Below are 18,784 nucleotides of genomic sequence, written 5' to 3'. Positions count from 1 at the left end.
TGACAGCCAGCAGAGATTCTCCTTTTTCTGACGGGAGAAAGCTTTGTGTTACATCGCTGTGGGCAGGGATTTGGCCTGTTGGTCTGTATGGCACTGGGCTTTCCCTCTCCTGCAGACTGGTACCATTCAGCGACGAGTCCCTTCTCTCCACTGTGCCACCCTTAAAAGCTGGGCACGTCTGAAATGTCCCCAGCTTTCTTCCATGCAGGACTTCAAGCTAGCTTAAATAACTGTCCCCATAAAATAGGGAAGGTTTCAGGATCAACATTTCCTACATGGTCATCCTCAGCTCATATATGTGCATGAAATCTCTACTTGTCACTGGAAGACAGCATGGTCTGGGCACGTTTTTATCAGTTGGAGTTTCTATGAAAAGGCTAAAATGAAGAGGCTTGTTTGCTTTGATAAGGATTTAGCTGTAGCGGAAACACCTCTTATTGGAAGATGTTTTTATTAGTTTCCATTCTTGTGTTTGCAGTGGACTGAAAAAGGGATTTTTCCCTCTAAATTGGTGTTAGAGTGACACGCCTTACCCTTATTCTTCTGTTGTAAGAAAAAAAAGAAAAAACAAGAGAAAATTTCCTTGTCGTCTTCAGCCATTCGCTGTTGCCCTTGTGTAGAAACAAACGGTATCATTTATTACACCAGAAGATACTGCCTGAAAGAAACAGAAGCTTTCAGGCACACAAGACCTTTGGGTCTACGATGAAAGCAGACCTGGAGTTAACTGCAGCTACCCAACCTCGGAGACTCAGCCCCGAGAGGGATCCCCCGCACCGTAACGTGCTCCAACAACATGCGGGATATAGGCCATGTTGTGTGGCTGATGGGTTTTTTCTGTTTGTTGAAAGTTGCAAAGTGGTGCAAAACAAGTTTGTTCTTCGTTGCAGCCAATTTCAGCCAGAGCCGAGCAGGCTGTTCCCGGAGTCATCAAAACCTATGTAAACATGGCAGATTGACGTTTCCGCTAACAGATGGCCCATTGGGGATTGCAGTAGAGCTGCCTGTTTCTCTCCACGTTTTTTTTGGTATTCACAAGATGCCTGCAAGAAGGCTTTCAAGTTTGCTCTGTGTATGCGTGTGATGCTCAGATCTCTCTGATGGCAAATATGCATGCAAGCATCTATAATAGGACCCACACATTTGCGTGCGTGTGCGCATATTTGTGTAGGTTCGGCGCTGAAATTTCCAGGCAGTATTTGCTCAGTAACGTATGTTCCTTGGAAGAGGCACAGAAGCCATCAGGCAGCGATGGAGCTGCAGAAAGCCTTTCAGATGGCAGGAGAAGCAAACCGAGCATGTCGCTTGAGCACTCGCGTTTAGTGATATTCCTTGTTGTGAGCCGTGGGTGAGTGTTTGCTTGATTTCTCGCTATTGGAGTGTAGTTTAGTGCTTGCCCGCTTAGAAGGGAAGCAGTTAGGGAATGCTCTTGGCTCAGAGCATATTGTTGAGGGTTGTGGAGAGAAAAACAGCAAAGATGCTGCCTCCAGCATCTACTTCTGAATTAGTGACTGCTTGACGTCCACAGCTCCAGGTCGAGAAGCCCCCATTCTGCGGGGTGCTGCCACTTAAATGAGGCCCTTTACTCCTTGTTTTCCTGGGGCTTGATCCCAGGGCAGTGGCCGAGCTCCTGTGACTTGGGGTTGGCACTGGGATGTAACGTGCTCTGCCTCCCACCAGGGCAGGGTGGTCAGAGGGCTCGGGGAAGGCTCAGGGAGCCCCTCGGCGTGTACGTGAACGCTTAAACATGCCTCCTGCCAGCGCGAGGTAGCGTTTGCTGCTTGCTAAATAGCTGACTTAGGAATGCCTGGCTCACGTACAACATCTGGTCATGTATTTCTACCTAATTTCCAGCCAGATGGACCAAAGCACAAGGAGGTCAAATGACTCACGCAAGGTCAGGCTGATGTCAGAAATCTCCTTGCTGCCTCGGCTGGGCTCGCGCTGCCTTCTCTCTTGCTGCAGTAGAGCGGGGCTGTGCAAGCAGTGGCCACATCGCAGAGCAGAAACCTTTTTTCCCTGCCTGACAGTGAGCAGTAGGTGGTTAGGGGGTGTGAACAGATGTGCTGTGTGTGCATCTTCACCCTCAATCTTCACCCTCAACAGCCATCACGCTCATACCGCCAGTGTTCTGTGTGCACACACTTGTCAGGTCAGGGCGTCCTCTTCACTTTCTCTTTGCTTTAACCTTGCATCGTCCTCCCACGTCTGTCTGGACAAATGTTAACATCTGTGGAAGGAGCCTACAGATAACTGGCTCGTGTATTCCCTAAATCCGCGCGGTTGCGTCAGTAGCGAGGCTGAGCTCAGGTAGATGCAGGGCAGCCCAGTAAAATCAGATCCTGGAAAGAAAATACTTTTCTGCCTGTGAACTAATAGTCTGAACTGTTAAATAACTTCAGCTCTTAAAGGCACACGTTTCCCATGCACAGAGGTGTGCATTCAACAGTTTATTGCAAGGGGAAGCTGAGAGAACCCAGAACAAATTGCGTTCAGCCCATATAATTTAATTAGATCTACAAACAAGGTAACACTGGTTGCCCAGGGGATTTAAGCTGAACTAAGAATTGCTTGGTGGTCTGTTGCAATAAATAAATAAATAAATGAAATAAGGCCCCGAATTTTGTGCCTCTTTATTGATGGGCGATAGCCGAGTGTTTACCCAGGCCCTAGCTGAGAGCAGGAAATGTGTCCGCACCGCAGAGCGAGCAATTTAGCATTGTCTTCAGCTCTTGCACACAGGTGAGGGTCCTTTTCCACGCTGCGGAGCGTTGCTTTGCCAAAGCAAATACTGGAGTCGTTCAGCTCCAGGCTTGCCACCATTCCTGTTCGCTTCCAGCTTTGCGGTGTTTTCAGGAGGCTCGTTCTGCTCGGGGCTGTTGGCAGCTTTGCAGGGAATCGATTGCAGCGGACCTTGAGGTGGGTCTTGTGCCTTGATATACACTGAAAATTAGAGAATCAGTGGAAGGTCCCTTCCGAGTCCCGTTGTGAGCCATCTGGCAACTCGTAGCCACTCGCTCGGCAGCAGACCGTGGCACACAGCAATAACCTGTTGTCGTGGGGTGACTGTGCCAGTCCGCTTCTATTTCGATGCCTCCAGAAGCGTTCCCTGCATTTAGCTTCGATCTTCTAACACCGTGTGATTTTCTCCAACTTGCACTTTCCTTTTTCAAGCTATTTCTCATTTCAGGCTTAAGAGGATAAGGATCTGTATCTGTGGTAATTGGATCTCTTCTCTCTCCCACTTTTTTTCTGCAGTCTTCATGGAATAAATCGGCTAACCAGCCCTGGACAAACAGCATAGCCAGATATGGGGACGCTATCACAAAAGAGCCTCTCTCTGCTGTGAACGGATCACTGAAGCTCCCTTCCAGCGCAGGACAAAAGCTTTTGTTACAAGCTCTGGTTTACGATGCCGTGTTGGTGGGTGTCTTTTGGTTTATTGGCTTGTGCATTCTGATGTGGTTTTCTCCTTTTTCCCCATCTTCCTTTCTCCTTTTTGCAGCACAGGAGAAAATATTTTCTTCTGAGCTGGCTTTAGTTGGCCGATCACGGGCTTTATCTCTTTCCTGGGTGTAGGAGTGTATGCCAGTGAGACGGATGGGATTTGAGTAAAAGCTGCTTGTTTTTTTTCCAAGCATCTCTGAGAGCCTCAGCTCTCCCCTCGTCTCCTCTCTTGACTTAAGCCACCCCCCAAGGGCCTGTGCTGAAGAGGGCTGGAGAAAAACAAAAGCTGAAAAGGGCTCAGGCCTTTGGGTGGGGGCCAGAGGGGTCAGGCAGCTCAGCTGGGAGCAAGGCTGTGGTAGTCCTGGTTCTTGAGGATCCGGAGCCAGGCACCAGCAGTCTGGTTGTGAGTTAGGAGCTGCAGCGCTCAGCACAGAGGAATTAAGATCTGCAGCGTGCTTGCCTGATGGAGGAATTGCATTTTTGCCTGTAGCAGGAGTCAAAGATCGAGGGTTGATTTAAACTCCTTCTCCAGACAGAGCAGAGCAATTTCCCCTGCATTTGTCATCTTTATGTGGGTGTACGGACTGGGAAGAAGTGCTGTTTCTGGTATCGCTCCATGGGAATAAATAAGCACGCCTGTGTTTGAGAGTCTGTGCGAGGATCGGGACATCTGGGCCACCTCAGCAAAGCAAGCTGGTACCTGCTCAGGTTGTCTGTACCAGAATTGTCTGGTTACTGCTTTAAGCAGCTCACCCCCAACAAATTCTTCCGAGCAAGCCACCTATGTTTTCTTCCCAGATAGTGGTGTGAAAATCAATTATACACAGGATGTAATTAACGTTGTGGATAGAGTTAAGACAATGTTTTACAACCCAATTACAGGGCACTGTTTACAGCACAGCTTACCCATCAGGGTTTGTCAACAAAGAGGGAAAAGTGTTAAAATATGTAAATGATGCACAAAGTTGGCTTCAACAGCGAGCACGAATTACACATGGGATGTCTCACTTCCGTACTTCGAATCGTCTTCTTACTGCTAAATCACACGGCGCAGAACCTGAGCGCTGATTGCCTGAGGAGCTCTTCAGGAACTTCCAAAATAGTTTGGCTGGTAAATTATTGAATGATGATCAGATGAATTATTGAATGACAAGCAGAATGACCTGCTTGTGAGCCAGATTTCTGCAGACCCTGTAGCCTGAACTATTGAAACTGCAGAAGAGAACTGATTATTTTCTTTCTGACTATAAGTACTTGAGTTTACACCATCTTTAGCAAGCTGTGACAAGGGTTATAATGAACCAAGCATACGGTGATATGTAGCTAAGGTTAAACCAAAAAAGTGAAGGGAGCCCTGGAATCTACTCGTGGGTCCTTGTCATGAGCTGTCTCAGCAACCAATTTTCTCAAGTGCTGCCCGCTCGCCCTCTAGAAATCTGGCTGTTAATACAGAAATGGACCGGTGAGATTTGAAAATTGTTGTCTTTGTCAGAGGCTTGGAGAAGTGGTTGCTTCAGCCTGCCAAGAAACCTTGGGCGTATCGCTCCCTTGGGACTTGCTTTCCCAAATGTAAAGTAGGAATAATGATCCCAAGATGATTTGAGATGCTTCTTAAGGCTTCAGCTCTGAAAAACATATCAAGATAATCCTTAACAGCAGCACGTGTACATCCCATTGCACTCTGTGGGATTAAAAAAACACCACATGTTGCAGTGCGTGGTTGGGTCACACCCTCAATTAATTTACTTTTCCTTTTAATTTTTTTTCCCTTTTTGATAACAGAATGAAGCAAAGAAAAGCCACCCCCTAGCCAGCCTCCACCAAGTGGAAGCAGAGGTCATCGTCCATTCTGATTTTTCAGCCTCTGACAGAGACTACAACTCCCAGCTGCACGCCCTGGACACCGAAGAGACAGAAAGTGAGGAGCAGGAGCCTGAAGAGTTGCCCTCTGGCGAGCTGGCTCTCCCCGGCTCTCCCAGCGCCCGGCAGGATGCTGGCCAAGCGTTGGATGGCTGCAGGGGCAGTTCTGAGGTTCAGACCCAGGAGGAGCCGTTACACACCACCAGAGAGACTCCCAAAACTGAGGCCGTTTGCATCCCTGGGCTCACCAATGGCTTCCACAGGCACGGGGAAAGTCTGGATTCAGTGGAAAGCGGAGATTCGGACTCCATCCAGGAACGCAGGGGGGACGTGCAGCCAGTCAAGTGCCAATCGCTTTCCGTGGCCCTGGAGGAGGCCCCCCTGTGTAGTAACTCTGGTTTAACCAGTTCATCCTCAGCATCTGAGAACATGGCATGTGTCCACAATCACTGAAGAGTAAACTAATCTGATTTTGATCATGGGAGAGCTAGAAGCACTACGAAGGGCCTGTCCCTGTGACGTACTGCATGCCCAAGACTCGCTGGATCCAGCAGGAGCTAAGAAGTTGCAGCATCTCACCGGGACAGGGTTAGGACCTGTCAGCTGTACATATCGCCTTCAAGAAACCGGTAGGTAGACGGATAAGGGCCCAGCTTTCTTCCTGCTGAAGCTAGTGAGTAACTCGGTGTTCGTGGGAGCAGGACTGAGCCGTCTCCAAAGTCTGACCCAGCACCACGGCTAGGACAGAGCCTGCTGCACTGGGCCGGTGCGGTCACCTCGCTGCGGTCCTCGAGGCGCCCAGCAAGGCTCCTTCTGATGCTGGCAAGAGGCAGGGTGCACCGGGCGATTCTCCTCCACCGTCTGTTCGCCAGGGAGGGCCTCGGCACTACCTTCTGCCTCGTGGTGTTGGGATGAATTCTGTTCAGAGTCCCACAAGGGGGTGGAACCAACACAAACAAATGCAGTGAGCTGTAACCACCAGCCTTTTCTGCCCTCCCGTGGTTAAAAGGATTATAAGGCTCTCTTTGTACGCTACCACAGTAACTATTGCTAGCAGGCTGATGTAGTGGCCTTTTATTACACACTCTACGAGTGCCTCTAACAACTTGTACTATATAGAACCTTCTTCAGTGTCTGGGTCATTTCACCAGCCCGGACTTTGTTTTACATAGGTTCTTGTACCTAATATTTTAGGTACACATCTGTCCTTTTAATGTACAACATGTATTTTTATTTCCTTGGAGCATCTTTATATTATTTAATTTTATAAAGTGGAGTAGTGTGTGGTATAGAGTAGCATTTTTACTACTTCTCTCTTTCTTTTTTTTCCTCCCTAACAACACAACTACCTCATGTCTGTTGGAGAAAAAAAAGCAGTAAATCTACTCTTTTGTTATAGTCCATTATAGGTTTTAACTTATTCTTATACTGCCTTTTTCTAAAGAATATGTTTGCACTGGTTGTTGACTATTTTTTATTGAATAGCGCTGCAGAGCTGATGTCTATCTTGGTTTGTTTCTAAGTATTGCTGGAGGACACGTTCCCTGCAGCTGGAGAGTTGGGTTGTGCGCTCTGTAGGACTGTGTTTTGCAGGAGCTGGCCAGAGGAGGCTGCTTCAGCTGGTGGGATGGTGGTCAGCCTTTCTTTGGAAGTTTGCACTAGCAAAGATGAAAAAACAACAATTAGAAAATCAACCCGTGATCTAGGGGAAAAAGAATCAACAATTGCAAAAGTAAACTGTGATCTTGGGGACATGTCTTTTTGTGCCCAAGTGGAGACACCTCAGCTGTTTCCGATTTTCAGAGAGCAGCTCTCAGCCTCCTGTAAGCTGTAGACCTGCTGAAGGCTTTGGATGAACAGGTGATAATTTCTAGTCACTTCTGAGAGTCCTGGCCAAAGTACTTTTTAAGACCAGAACAAAATTAAAATCAAGTCCTCAAGTCCTTGTGCTGACACTGGTAGGTCTAGGTTTATTAGAGATAACATTTGAAAATCATCCTTTGACCTTTCCTTGTTGACACCGTTGGCTTGCTGCTGACATGTCTCTCAGCCTGGCCTCCTGGTGGTGGGTGAACTTCTGTCTGTCCTTTAGCCTGTCTCTGCCCTGTTCCAGGTTCATGGATTTTGGCTGTGGACACTGCAGATGGACTCCTCGGGGGTGATAAGGATCGTTAATTTTGCTCATGGGGTGTTTGGTAAATGTTCTGCCTTCCTGAGGATTCAGAGATCTGGCTGTTTGTTAAAAGACAAAATGAGGGTAAAGATTCCCAGCTGGTGTTGCTCCAGCTGGTGTTTGGTGTCTTGAGGAGTCTCAGAAACGCTGTTCCAGGATCAGAGGCACCATGACTGAAAGGCGGTGTGTGGCACGGAGACTGGAGAGCAGTGCCAGCGAGCAGGCTAGGCAGGAGGTAGTGCACGGAGCTGGAAAGCCAAGAAATGGTAACTGGGCAGAGGAAGTGCATAATTAACCTCCAGAACTCACTGCCGCAAGACTTTGAGACTAACGACTTAGCAGGGCTGGAGATAAGGCAGTGAAGTGTTATTGCAGGCAATAAGGGCAATTCACAGTTATTTGGGAGCGGGTGCAATTGCAGAGGTAAAACCCTCAGCTGGGCAGTATCAGGCACCAGCTGCGGAGGGCGGGGGGAGATACTGGACCTGAGTTGCTGTTAGTTTTATGGAAGAGCCCTTGTCCTTCCCTGGTGACAGAGCAGACCCTGTACAAGCCACATTGCTAGCTGTGATGTGCAGAAAGGGAGAAGGACCTGCCCCCAAAAGCTCACTCAGAAGGACCCCTGGTGACTTCTTTTCACCTCCAAAACCAAGTTGCCACCTCCGAGTGTGACAGCCTACCAGCGGACCACTGCCACTGAGATCAGTGCCAGGGGTTGGGCCAGAAGCAGACACGACTGGTGCTGGAGTTCCGCTGGCTCCCTGTCATGTCGCTGTGCCTGGGCCCTGAGCTTCCATGCAGGGGCTTTGGGGATGGAGGCTTAGCCCAGTGGTGATGAAGGACTGTGCCGCAGTCACTGGGGCACCCTGAGGTACACGCACCCTCTGCCTTGCCTGTGCTGACTTCAGGAATCGTACAGCCATGGGGTAAGCACTGCTGATCAGCCTGGAATCCATTCCTGCCTGTCACTGAAGCAGGCATGGCGTGGCAGCATTCCCCCGGATCATCTGGGGCCGATCGTGAAACCTCCACATCAGTTGCATGCTCTGAGAGCAGACACTTCTCCTTAGGCACCACAGAAACAGTTTTGTGTCCCCACCTTGAAGCTGCTTCTGATCTCGTTCCACCCCAGTGAATTTTACCAGGGCACGAAGCTGGCACCATTTGGATGTCCGGGCGCTGGGGGGCAGTGGACTGGAGTGCCAGACCTCAGCTGCAGAAATCAGGGCCGTTCCCTCAGACCAAGAGATCGCTGCTGATGGCAACAGCAAGGCTGCTCTCCGTACGAGCGCTGTGTCCGCGCGGTGTCTGGGGGCCTTGGTGCCCCCGTTTGCTGCAGCTCTGCCCCAGGGCCCCCCTGTCCTGAGCACGTGTGGCACTGGGTTAGAAATGAGTGGAAGAAGACAGATAGTACACACGTTACGTGTAAAGCTGAAACAACCAGTGCATATATTTTTTTATCATGAAATAAGTAGCTTTCTTGCAAATTTCTCACAGACACTCAAGCTGTTGATACCTTTAATTACCCATCACACTTAATATATGTTCCTACGCATCAGGCTCCCTTCCCCCTTTTCTTTCCTTTCAGTAACACTAAAGATTATTGCTATTCAGCTTTTTGCCGGTGTATATTGTTTTACATTGTTAAAATGTCAGATTTGTCTCACTGGCATAATTTTGTAGTATTAACGTTGCCATTTGGCTACACAACTGTATATTTCCCATGCTGCTGTGAGAGTCACGATTCTTATTCCTTTACTTCCTTTAAATCCTTGCTACGTGAAATACATGACTCAGCTGAATATCTCAACTCTTTGATTTCTTACTTAACAGACAATAAAGTTCTGGTTTAAATAGTTAAAATCAGATAACATATAACCTAGGTTCTGAGAGTTTTTTATGTTACTAGCCTAATAATCCTGAGGTCAGCCCATGAAACATGCTGTATAAGAAAACAACCATTTTAGTACATTGCTATATATGTTTTTGGTCTCATTAGAAATAGATGTCTTGAAGGGATCATTTTGTCTTTTCTAATCAATACCCTTGTTGGAAAAGAGGTCTTTAGTCCAGCAGAAATCCACCATCTAGTTCTGTTATTGTATTCCCTTGATAATATTTTAAAATTAAATTTCATTTAACTTTCCACACTGCATAAGGATGTGTAACCAGAACTTGATCTTGTTTGAAGATTGTGTCTGTATTTGGTTCCATGCTGTACTTAATTATAACTTTCTTTCTTCAGAGACTGTTCTTACTCCACAAATACTCTTTAGTGTTAAAGTGTAAGAAGACATTGTCCTTATATTCCTTAACTAATGGATTATTAATAAAATATTTTAAAAAACAGTGGAATTTGTCTCAGGAGTCAGTCTGTTACAGCTCTCAGAGAGGAAGTTGTTGCGGAAGGCTCATCTTGTAACTTTGGAGCGGCTGGACCCTGGGAAATGTGTTTTTAATGCTTACTCATTTCTCAACTGTCGAACTGATTCCTAGAAGGAAAAAAAAAAAGTCCAGTTTTGTACATTATCTTGTTGGGGATTTTTATGGGGAAAATAAGCAGAAGCATCTAGCAAACAAATGGTGAGACTTCTCATAGATGGTGCAGTAGGTTAAATACTCAGTGGCTTGTGTCCAGCAAGATTGGCAAGAAGATGTCTGGCAGTGCCTGAGGACACACTATTAACCTCCCATGCATCTCCCTTTCTTCCTAGGATGCATTTCCTACTAGAGTAGATAGTTTCCATTATTGCTTTATGCTGCCAGGACTACGGGGCCATAAAATCTCATTTTATCTGCATTATAGAGGTAATAAATCTGCACTTAGCATAGTGTTCGCTGATAGTGGTTACAGGGAACTCTGTCAAACTGCGTAACTCTGATGAGTTTTTCTCTTAATGACAGGTAATGAGCAAGGAAGGACCTTTTGTGGGGGCTGTGACTGCACACCCCACGTCCACCTCAGTTCACAGCATATGATGCTTGCAGGAGGCTGCCAAGGGGACACGGTGGGGCAGCTGGGAACAGGGCAGCACCTGGATTAACAGAGCAGAGGGACGGATGGACAGAGTGGTTACAGGGGAGCTGGAACTACGGAGGACTGGAGATAAGAGATTTGTTTGCATTTCATTCCCTTGGCAGTATTTATTGCCGCGGCATGCTGTGCTGTGATGCAGCTGGCAATATCACCGCGCTGGGCTCGAGGCTCCTGTGGTCTCAGGTAGCTCAGCAAGGGGCCGGTGCAGCACGTTGCCCAGCGCAGCCCTGCAGTAAGCAGCACAGCGGGAGGCAAAGAGCCCTGCTGCAGCGAGGTGGCCGGGGATGCTCCACAGCCGTTCCCATCCCACTCTGGATACCGACTGCGCTGGGAGCAATGTGTACCTTAGTGGTTATAAAGCCTCTCCCAGGCTCTCCAAACAGCAGCGTGCCCCCTCACTGTGTTTTACAGCCATGCCCAAGGGAGAGAGGTCTCACCAAGGACGGACAGTGACGCCATCTCCTCGCCTCTTTGCAGCGATGACACTTCTGTCACATAGCCAGGGCTGGTCCCAACCCTGAGCATGGATGGCAAAGGGTTTCCACTGGGAAAAGTGTCTTCTAGGAGCACGTCCTGGGGCTGTCCCAGTGCTGTAGGGTGCCCCAATTTTAGCTCTCCTTCCCAATACTGACCGCAAAGCAGATGCTCAAACCCCACATGTGTGTACATAAGTTGAAAAGCTCCCAGGCTGTTAGCAGACAGGGAAGCCACAATTACACGTAGAATAATAAATAGAGTGAATTCAGACAGGTTAATCTCCTGCTTCATCCTCTGAAACTACTAATGGTGTCTTGGGGACCTCAGCCTGCAATTAATTGGTGTAAATCAGGAGCAGTATTGGAGCTAATGGAAATTCACTGAGCAAGGGGTGAGTGAAGCCCCACAAGGCTGGCTCTCATGGAGGATAACCTTGTGGGGAGGGTCGACAGATGGATGGACCCCATGCTGCCTCAGCACTGGCTGGGCACCTTCACACTGCAACTCTGCTGTTTTTCAAAAGGCTGCGCTTTCTGCTCACTGTGTGATAAACAAATTCCTGCATCCAATACAAAGCAACTTTTTAGCCTTCGTAGTTTACAGAGGAGCACAGAAAAACACGAGTGCTCCAGATTCCTGTCCTCAAGGAAGTCTAAGAAGAGCCCCAAACCGGCATTTTTCTTTAAAAAAATCTCATGGCTTTTCAGGTGAGTCCCATTTTTTGGCAGAACCACACCTGTGACTTTTGAAATTGACACCAATGATGTCACTGATGTCATTTGCAAAACGTGGACTGAATTTAGAGATGCTCTGAAGAGATAGCTACTACCCCTGCTCCTGAGTCCTGCCACTGCCACTCAGGACACTGCCCATACACAGGAGCAAAAGCATCCAAAATCTGTGGTTCCTGGGGGAAACAAGCCCTGTAAAGCACACTGTCTTTTGTTTCCCTTGGAGTTACTGATCCTGACAAGCTGTACTTGGGGCCAGTCAGGCTCTGGAGCCTGTTCACCATGCTGATGGAGTCCCTGGAGCTTCTACAAGCTCACGATGGCTGCATATGATAAATGCTTGCATGGTGGCAGCCAGGAAGACAGCTGGGGAACAGGAGCAGAGTTTGTGCAAAAGGTCAGGGACAGCGCAGAAATTCAGATGTTACCGAGAGGCCAACAGAGCCAGTTCAGCCCAGAGCAAATTCTTCCCTCCACTAAATGAGCAAACCTTTAATGTGGAGCAGATGCAGTGACGTCTTCTTTCCTTGCTGGCTGACTCCACCACACTCAGAGTGCACCGTCAGGAGAGCCACACATTGCATGTTCTGCAAAGTGTTTTCATCAGGCTTCTGGACAAGTTTGCAGGGTTAGCAACCTGGTACATCAAGCTCTAGTTTTGTTCTGAAAAGAGAAAATAGTTACCATCCAATTCTAGTATCTTTTTTCCCTCAAACAAACAACACAAAAGGCTTTGAGATGTCATCGAAGGGATGACTTTGCTGCTGCTGATGATGACAGGGAGTTGTGTTTGTGGGGAACATGGGCCAATGGATTAAGTGCAGTAGGGAACCGCTATGGCTGTAGGGCTGGACCCTGCCCTCTCCCTCTGCCTCGGTCCTGGACACCATTTCCAAAAACGGGTCGCTCTGAGTGGTGACAAGCAGGAGCGAGACCCTGAGGCAGACACGAGGAAAACATCCCCTACCATTAGCACAGGCTGTGCTGGCCAGCTGGGACCTGTGAGGGGAGAACTGTGAGGGGAGATATGTGAGGAAGACACCTCAGAAGAGACTTGTGAGGGGATGCCCATGAGGGAAGACCCCTCAGAGAAGGTCCGTGATGCAGCCCCGGTGAGGGGAGACTGGTGATGGGGGACCCATGAGGGGAGACCCCTCAGAAGAGACCTCTGAGGGGAGAACCATGAGGGAAGATCCCTCAGAGGAGGTCCGTGAGGCAGCTTTGGTGAGGGAACAGTGCTGAGGGGACACCCATGAGGGCAGACCCCTCAGAGGAGATCCATGCAGCAGCTAACGAGGGGAGACCCGCGAGGGGTCCCCCTGACCCCACACAAGATGGGTGCTGAGATACCCCTCGCTGACACCGACTCCCACCCGCACTGCTGCCTCCCCCCGGCCGGGAGGGAAGTCCCCACAGCCCTGCCAGCCCCGGAGCCGTGTCAGCCCGGTCCCGGCCGGCCCCATCGCGGCGCTGCGGGCGGATGCACAAGATGGCGCAAGGCGCTGCCCGCCCCCGCCCGCCGGCGGCCCCGCTCCCTCAGCGCCGCCCCCCCGGCCCCCTGCCCGCCCGCCCGCCCGGCGCGGCGGCGTGCTCGCGCGGAGGGGAGCTGCGCTGAAATCCGCTTTTTGGCTTTTTCACCCCCGTTTCCCCCCCCCCCCCCGCCTTCTCAAGCGGAGGGAGGATCTCTGCCTCGCCTCCTCCCTTCCCCTCCCGCCCCGGCTGCTCCCTCCCCGTGGGGCGCAGGGAGGCGAGCCCGCCCGGGATGCCATGGCTCCGCCGGGCTCCGCGCTGCCCGCCTGCCTGCTGGGGCTGCTGCTGCTCGCCTGCCGCGGAGGTAAGGGCGGGGAGCGACGGGTGGGGGACCGGGATCCATCGCCGCTGTCTGTCCGTCCGTCCGTCCGTCCCTCGGCACCCCCTTTTGGGGAGCGGGGACACCCCACGCACAGCCCCGACCCCAAGCCCTGCAGCGGGGTCCCGGACCTTCTGCTGCTCCCAACCCCTTGACCGTCCCCAGCTGCCACCGTCCCTGCTCGCAGCCCATCCCCGTGGCCTCGGACCCCCGGTGGGGCCAAGGGGGCTCCGAAAGCTCCGGGTGTCGAAGCGTGGAGGTGTGCCACGGCCCCCCATCACCGGTGGCGGTAGCATCCCTCTGTGGGATGGGGTCCCACCGTCACCCGTGGTGGAGGCATCCCTCGGTGGGTGAGGCGTTGGAGGGGGACGGTGGCGTCTGTGGGGACCGCGCTGCCCTCAGCACTGGGGAGGGACGGGGTGGCGGTGGCCTGGCTTCGGGTCCATGCCTGGGGAGCCCACACGAAGCCATCACCGGCAGCGCGAGCGGGAGACGGCGCCCGCTTGGACGAGCCGCGTTGGCCAGCGGTAGGTGGTGGCTGCCCACAGGGACGTGGGGCTGCGAGCTGCTGAACCTCCAAGCATCGAGCTCTCACGTAACGCCCGGCTCGGTTCCTTCAGCCACAACCGGTAACACCACCCACCGGACCAGGGCCGAGCTACAAAAACATCAAAAGGTTTTTTTTTCCCTGGACCTACGAGCCCTGCTGATAAGTCGCAGTGTTTTCGCTCTGCCGGCGATGCTGCTTAAGTATGGGGCTAATCTGAGAGGGATGCTGAGAAAGATGCTGTGCTGTAGCAAAATATTCCTGTGCCTCCTGCCCTCTCTTCGCTTAGCAGCCTTTTAAAAAAAAGCAGGAATTGTTTTAAAAACGTACGAGCAGCCCAGCAGGGTCAGAGGGAGAAAAGCGTGTGTTAGATTAATTAATCAGAGGTTTGCTGCCTGATATGAGGGGTGTTTAAGAAACCGGGCTGGGGGCTCTTCCCATAATAAATCTCGCCACGTGGTCTGTGGCAGCCACAGCGAGGAGAAGCCGGTGTAACTCGGAAAATAGAAGTTGTCCGTGGAGCGGGTGTAACGAGGCGGGTCTCGTTGCTCTGTTGGGATACCGCAGTGCAACGGGGATAGATGAAAAAGTACTTTTTTTGGGGGGGGGGGAAAGGTTGGGAGAAGGAGGTTTTGAAAGCAAAACTTTGATGAGCCGAGTGTGTGTCTAGCTTATCGCCTGCTGCTGTCGGAATTGCCCCGCGTGCTCATTTACGCTGCGACTTGACAAGGCTTAGGGGGGTGTTTTGCTGGCCCCGCTGCCGACCGCTTGGCTGCGCATTAAAAGTTTTTCTGGTCTGAGGTTTCCCCCCTGCCCTCGGTGGGTTTCTGCACCGTAGGTGCGGTTAGCAGCGGCGTGACGCCGTCTCTGGGCTCTGCTGCATTTAATGAAGCCCCCGCGCCGATGTCAGTCAGTGTTGGAGCAGAAGGGCTGGGCAGGGGGTGTACGGGGACGGATGCTGTGCTCTGGGGACAGGTTCTGTGCTCTGGGGACGGATGCTGTCCCTTTCCATGCGGGATGCTCGCTGCCCTGCTCCTCGGGACGCGGCGCTCGGCTCCCACCCGTGCGGCTCTCCCGAAGCGCAGGCGTGGGAGCTGGTCAGCGTGCCGGAGGGGGCTAAGCAGCGAGACACTATTTTATTTTATTTTATTTTTTTTTTTCCTTTTAATTTCCTGGAGCTCTTTGTTCTGGGTGGTGGACAGTTTTTGTCTGTTATTGCTGAGCCCGGCATTCAAAGGCAGGCATAGGAATACCAGAGGCTCCCGGCTCTGCTCAGTAACAGCCTTGGAATTAAGCGTCGTCATTTATATTTAAGTAGGCTTAACTTCTAAATTATTGAAGCTCTAAGCTTTCACTAATTCCTGCTCTGCGTGGCTCTGTGTTCTTGTTTCTAGATTCAAAAAAAAAAAAAAAAAAAAAAAAGATTGCCATCTCCTAAACCAGTGTAATACCCCCTATTTTTTCTTCATATACCTGGAGGTTATCTGGTGTCACTTCCCCAGGAAAGCTCAAAGCTGCTGCATGAAATTCAGTGTTTGGGCTTTGCCTCTCTCGGGGGGTTCGACGGGAGGAGCTCGGGGAGCGGTGCCGGGCGCGAGGCTCGGCGGGTGCGAGCGTGCCGCTGCCACGCACGCGTCCGCTGGGGCCACCGCCGCCAAGCTTCCCGCTGGGAGCACTGAAAAGCCGCCCGAAAGAAAGGGAGAGGGGGCAGCTTGGTCCCCTCCCCATCCTCCCTGCCACCCCCCCCCGGCACGGGGAATGGAAAATCCTGAGCTAATCACGTTGCTCCTCTTCTTATGACTGTCAGGCTTTGGGCTGGCACGGCACGAGCCCTGTGCTTGTTTAGGAGCTGGCGGTGGCGGAGGGTCCCCGGTCCCGGTGACAGCCCAGGTCCCCCTCCTCTCTTTCCTGCTCCAGCCTGGTTTTATCCGAGTGCCCCAGTGCAACCAGCCCGCCTCGGGCCAGCGTGGAGCAGCTCAGCAGCAGAACTTTTGGGCAGAGAGCTGCAAAACCGCTCTCACGGCGTGCGTGCAAACAAGGAAGCCTCTCGCCTTCCCTTCTGCCTGTGTGAACTTTCCTTTCCTTGGCTTCCCTCCTCCTGCGGGGTTGTGTCACGGTGCTGGAGCTGAGCACACGCTTCATTCCATAGCCTGCGACGGGGCTGGGGCAGAAGATGCTTTCCTCCGTGCCCCCTTCCCCCAGCCTTTATTTCTTCGTGCTTTGCACCCCTGGATATTGTCCTTTTATTTGATCTAACCAAACAACGCAGGAGCCCCCCTCTGCAGATCAACAATTCCCATCTACATCAATAACGTCGGGCAGGAACAGGAATAGTCCGTTCAAAATTACTTTGAAATCACAAACTTATTTGAACTTTACTGGAGCTTTTAGTTTTACAGAGTTTAGAAACTAATAAATTATGTAGCAGGGCTCATGAAAATCTACCCGAGTCCGCTTATCCAAAAGAATATGCAACATTTTGCTTTTGCAAGAAAATAAAAATAATTGTTTGCACATGTTCAGGAGTCGTTGGCAAGCATATAAAACGGACGGTTAAGGAGGCGAACATGTCAATAATTGCACTTTAAGGGAAAAGAGAGGCAAGCAGGCGAGCGCACCAAGGAAGGCGCGCAGCGTACCGGTCTGGCCTCGCTCTTATATCAGATGTCGCTGCTGCGTCGCGCCCTCTGCTCAAGAGGACCCTGATCCCTTAACAACCCGGCCCCGCTCCCGCGGTGGTAATTTAAAACCAGAGTTTCAGGGCAGAGTCGAGGATTTGCTGCCTTTTTATTATTTTTTTAATTTGCGCACGCGATGAAGCTCGCCGCGAGTCGGGAGGACGCGGGCTGCGGCGGGTGACGGCTGCGTGCAAAGATGCTGTCGCACGAGGATCTTTGCTGCTGAAACCCGAGTGGGAGAGAAGTGCTAGGGGGATGGCTCTGGTTTTGGAGCTAGCAGGTTTTTCCTTCTGGTTTTGGAGCTAGCTTCCTGGGGAAGGCTCTGGTTTTGGAGCCGGCAGGGACCCGCGCTTCCAAGTCGCAGGACGGGAGGTGACGGGGCAGAGGGAAAGGCAAGTGACGGGAGGGAGCTGGCTGCTGCCTTGGAATCCTCTGGGTGAGAGTTTCAAAGGTTTTAACGTGCACAGAAACTTCTCTTCCTCCAGAAGGGCCTTGCCTTTCCTTCCATCGCTCACCGGCCAGTCCTGCCCCCAGCCCTCAAGCCGCATTCCCAGGGCGATGCGATGGGGCTGCTGATTTTTGGCTGCGGGGAGCCAGCTCTGCGCGCAGCATTTCCCTTCTCGGCCGCTGCCTTTGCCGTCCTGGCGCACGCGGTGCTTTCCTGCTCCGGATTTGTGGCGCTGATGCCCTCTGCGGTGAGGCTGTGATCCGGTCAGGGCTGCGAAACACGTGGGGAGTGCAAATAACAACGCGTCCTACGCTCGGGCTGCTGCCCTGCTCTCCGGCTGCCTCGCCGTGCACGGAGCTACGGCGGGCAATTCGCTCGGAAAAGGGTCTGTGCCCTTTGCAGCCTCACCGACGGGTTTCACCCTGCTTGCTTCAGAGATGGGGGAGCCCACGAGGACTCGGAGCTCGTCCTGGAAAGGGGTCTTTGTGCTGGGAACGCTTCCTGCTTCCGCGCCGTATTTAACGAGCGACCTCCTGGGATTTGCCCGGTCTGGTCTCAAACATCTGAAAATTATTTGGGGCCGTTTCTCTGCCTCTTTGGGCTGCGTTTGCTAAAACCTCGGCATCAGGTGGCCGAGAGGTCGGTTACCCTCACAAAGCCTCCTGCAATCCCCTCACGAGTGGATGTGGTTTGTGCGTGCTGACGGACAAATCACTTCGTGTAACCTCTGTCCGAAAGGAAAGGGACTAAAATAACCTGAGCTAGTAAACGTTACTGCCAGCAAGGTGGTGGGCATGTTACGGCCTATTTCTCTTCTCTAAACGTACGTTTTTCTGGATGCCCTAAAGAGCCAATTTGCACTTTCCTGCAGTGCAGCGCCCTTCTCCTTAGGGTCTGGGTCAGCCTCGAGGAGATTTAAGGGGGCACCAGCTGGATTTTTAGGTTGCCAATTTCGTCCTTCGGAAACCTGTTTGGAGAGCATCTTGCAGGCCTAGATAGCTGTTCCTTCCATCTCCTTGCATTTGCAGAAGTGTTTAAAGAAAACACCAAAAAAAAAAAAAAAAAACAAAAAACGGGAGTAATTTCCCATTGGGCTGTCCCAACACACACCCGCGTTTTCTGTCCTAACACCGACCCGCTGCCCACTGCCCAAACCCCGCTCCTGGGCTCGTGGGAGCCCCAGGGACGCTTTCTTGTGATTTTTATTGCAGCAGGACCTTGGTGGAGGCCAGGCTCGCTGGCGGCTCGCTGCTGATTTATGTGGCGTTACGCTGGGAACAAACACGGTAAATCAGGAGAGGGCAAGCAAGACCCTTCTGCCCGCGAGAGGCTGCGTGTGGGTGGGTGTTGGAGTGACACGGGAGGAGCTGGGGCTGCTGGCGTCTCCCCGCCGAGCTGGGACGGGCAGCGAGGGCCTGGCTGCTCCCACAACGTCTCGTTTTAATGACCTGGGCATCACCCGTGGGGACCACGTGCTGCTGGGGCTGAGGGGTACAGGGGGACGAGCCCAGGTCTGGCTCGGGCTATTTGCGATGGG

General features: G+C 51.7%; 2 protein-coding genes across 4 annotated transcripts in view; both read left to right on the top strand.

Moving 5' to 3' along the window:
- Positions 1-8,073, top strand: part of IGDCC4 (immunoglobulin superfamily DCC subclass member 4) — an 87,986-nt gene extending 79,913 nt beyond the window's left edge. For all 3 annotated transcript variants that reach the window (XM_040569916.1, XM_040569917.1, XM_040569918.1), the window contains exons 19-20: positions 3,259-3,423; positions 5,230-8,073. In XM_040569916.1, coding sequence (XP_040425850.1) covers positions 3,259-3,423; positions 5,230-5,760 — 696 coding nt within the window. In that variant the 3' untranslated portion in view covers positions 5,761-8,073. The remainder of the gene's footprint in view (positions 1-3,258; positions 3,424-5,229) is intronic.
- A 5,300-nt stretch (positions 8,074-13,373) lies between these two features.
- Positions 13,374-18,784, top strand: part of IGDCC3 (immunoglobulin superfamily DCC subclass member 3) — an 88,612-nt gene continuing 83,201 nt past the window's right edge. Inside the window, exon 1 of the mRNA XM_040570021.1 lies at positions 13,374-13,559. Coding sequence (XP_040425955.1) covers positions 13,493-13,559 — 67 coding nt within the window. The 5' untranslated portion in view covers positions 13,374-13,492. The remainder of the gene's footprint in view (positions 13,560-18,784) is intronic.

Source organism: Cygnus olor, chromosome 11 (assembly GCF_009769625.2).
Source record: "Cygnus olor isolate bCygOlo1 chromosome 11, bCygOlo1.pri.v2, whole genome shotgun sequence".
Taxonomy (NCBI): domain Eukaryota; kingdom Metazoa; phylum Chordata; class Aves; order Anseriformes; family Anatidae; genus Cygnus; species Cygnus olor.
Note: the sequence above shows the minus strand (reverse complement) of the source record. Positions and strands in the feature narration are given on the sequence as shown.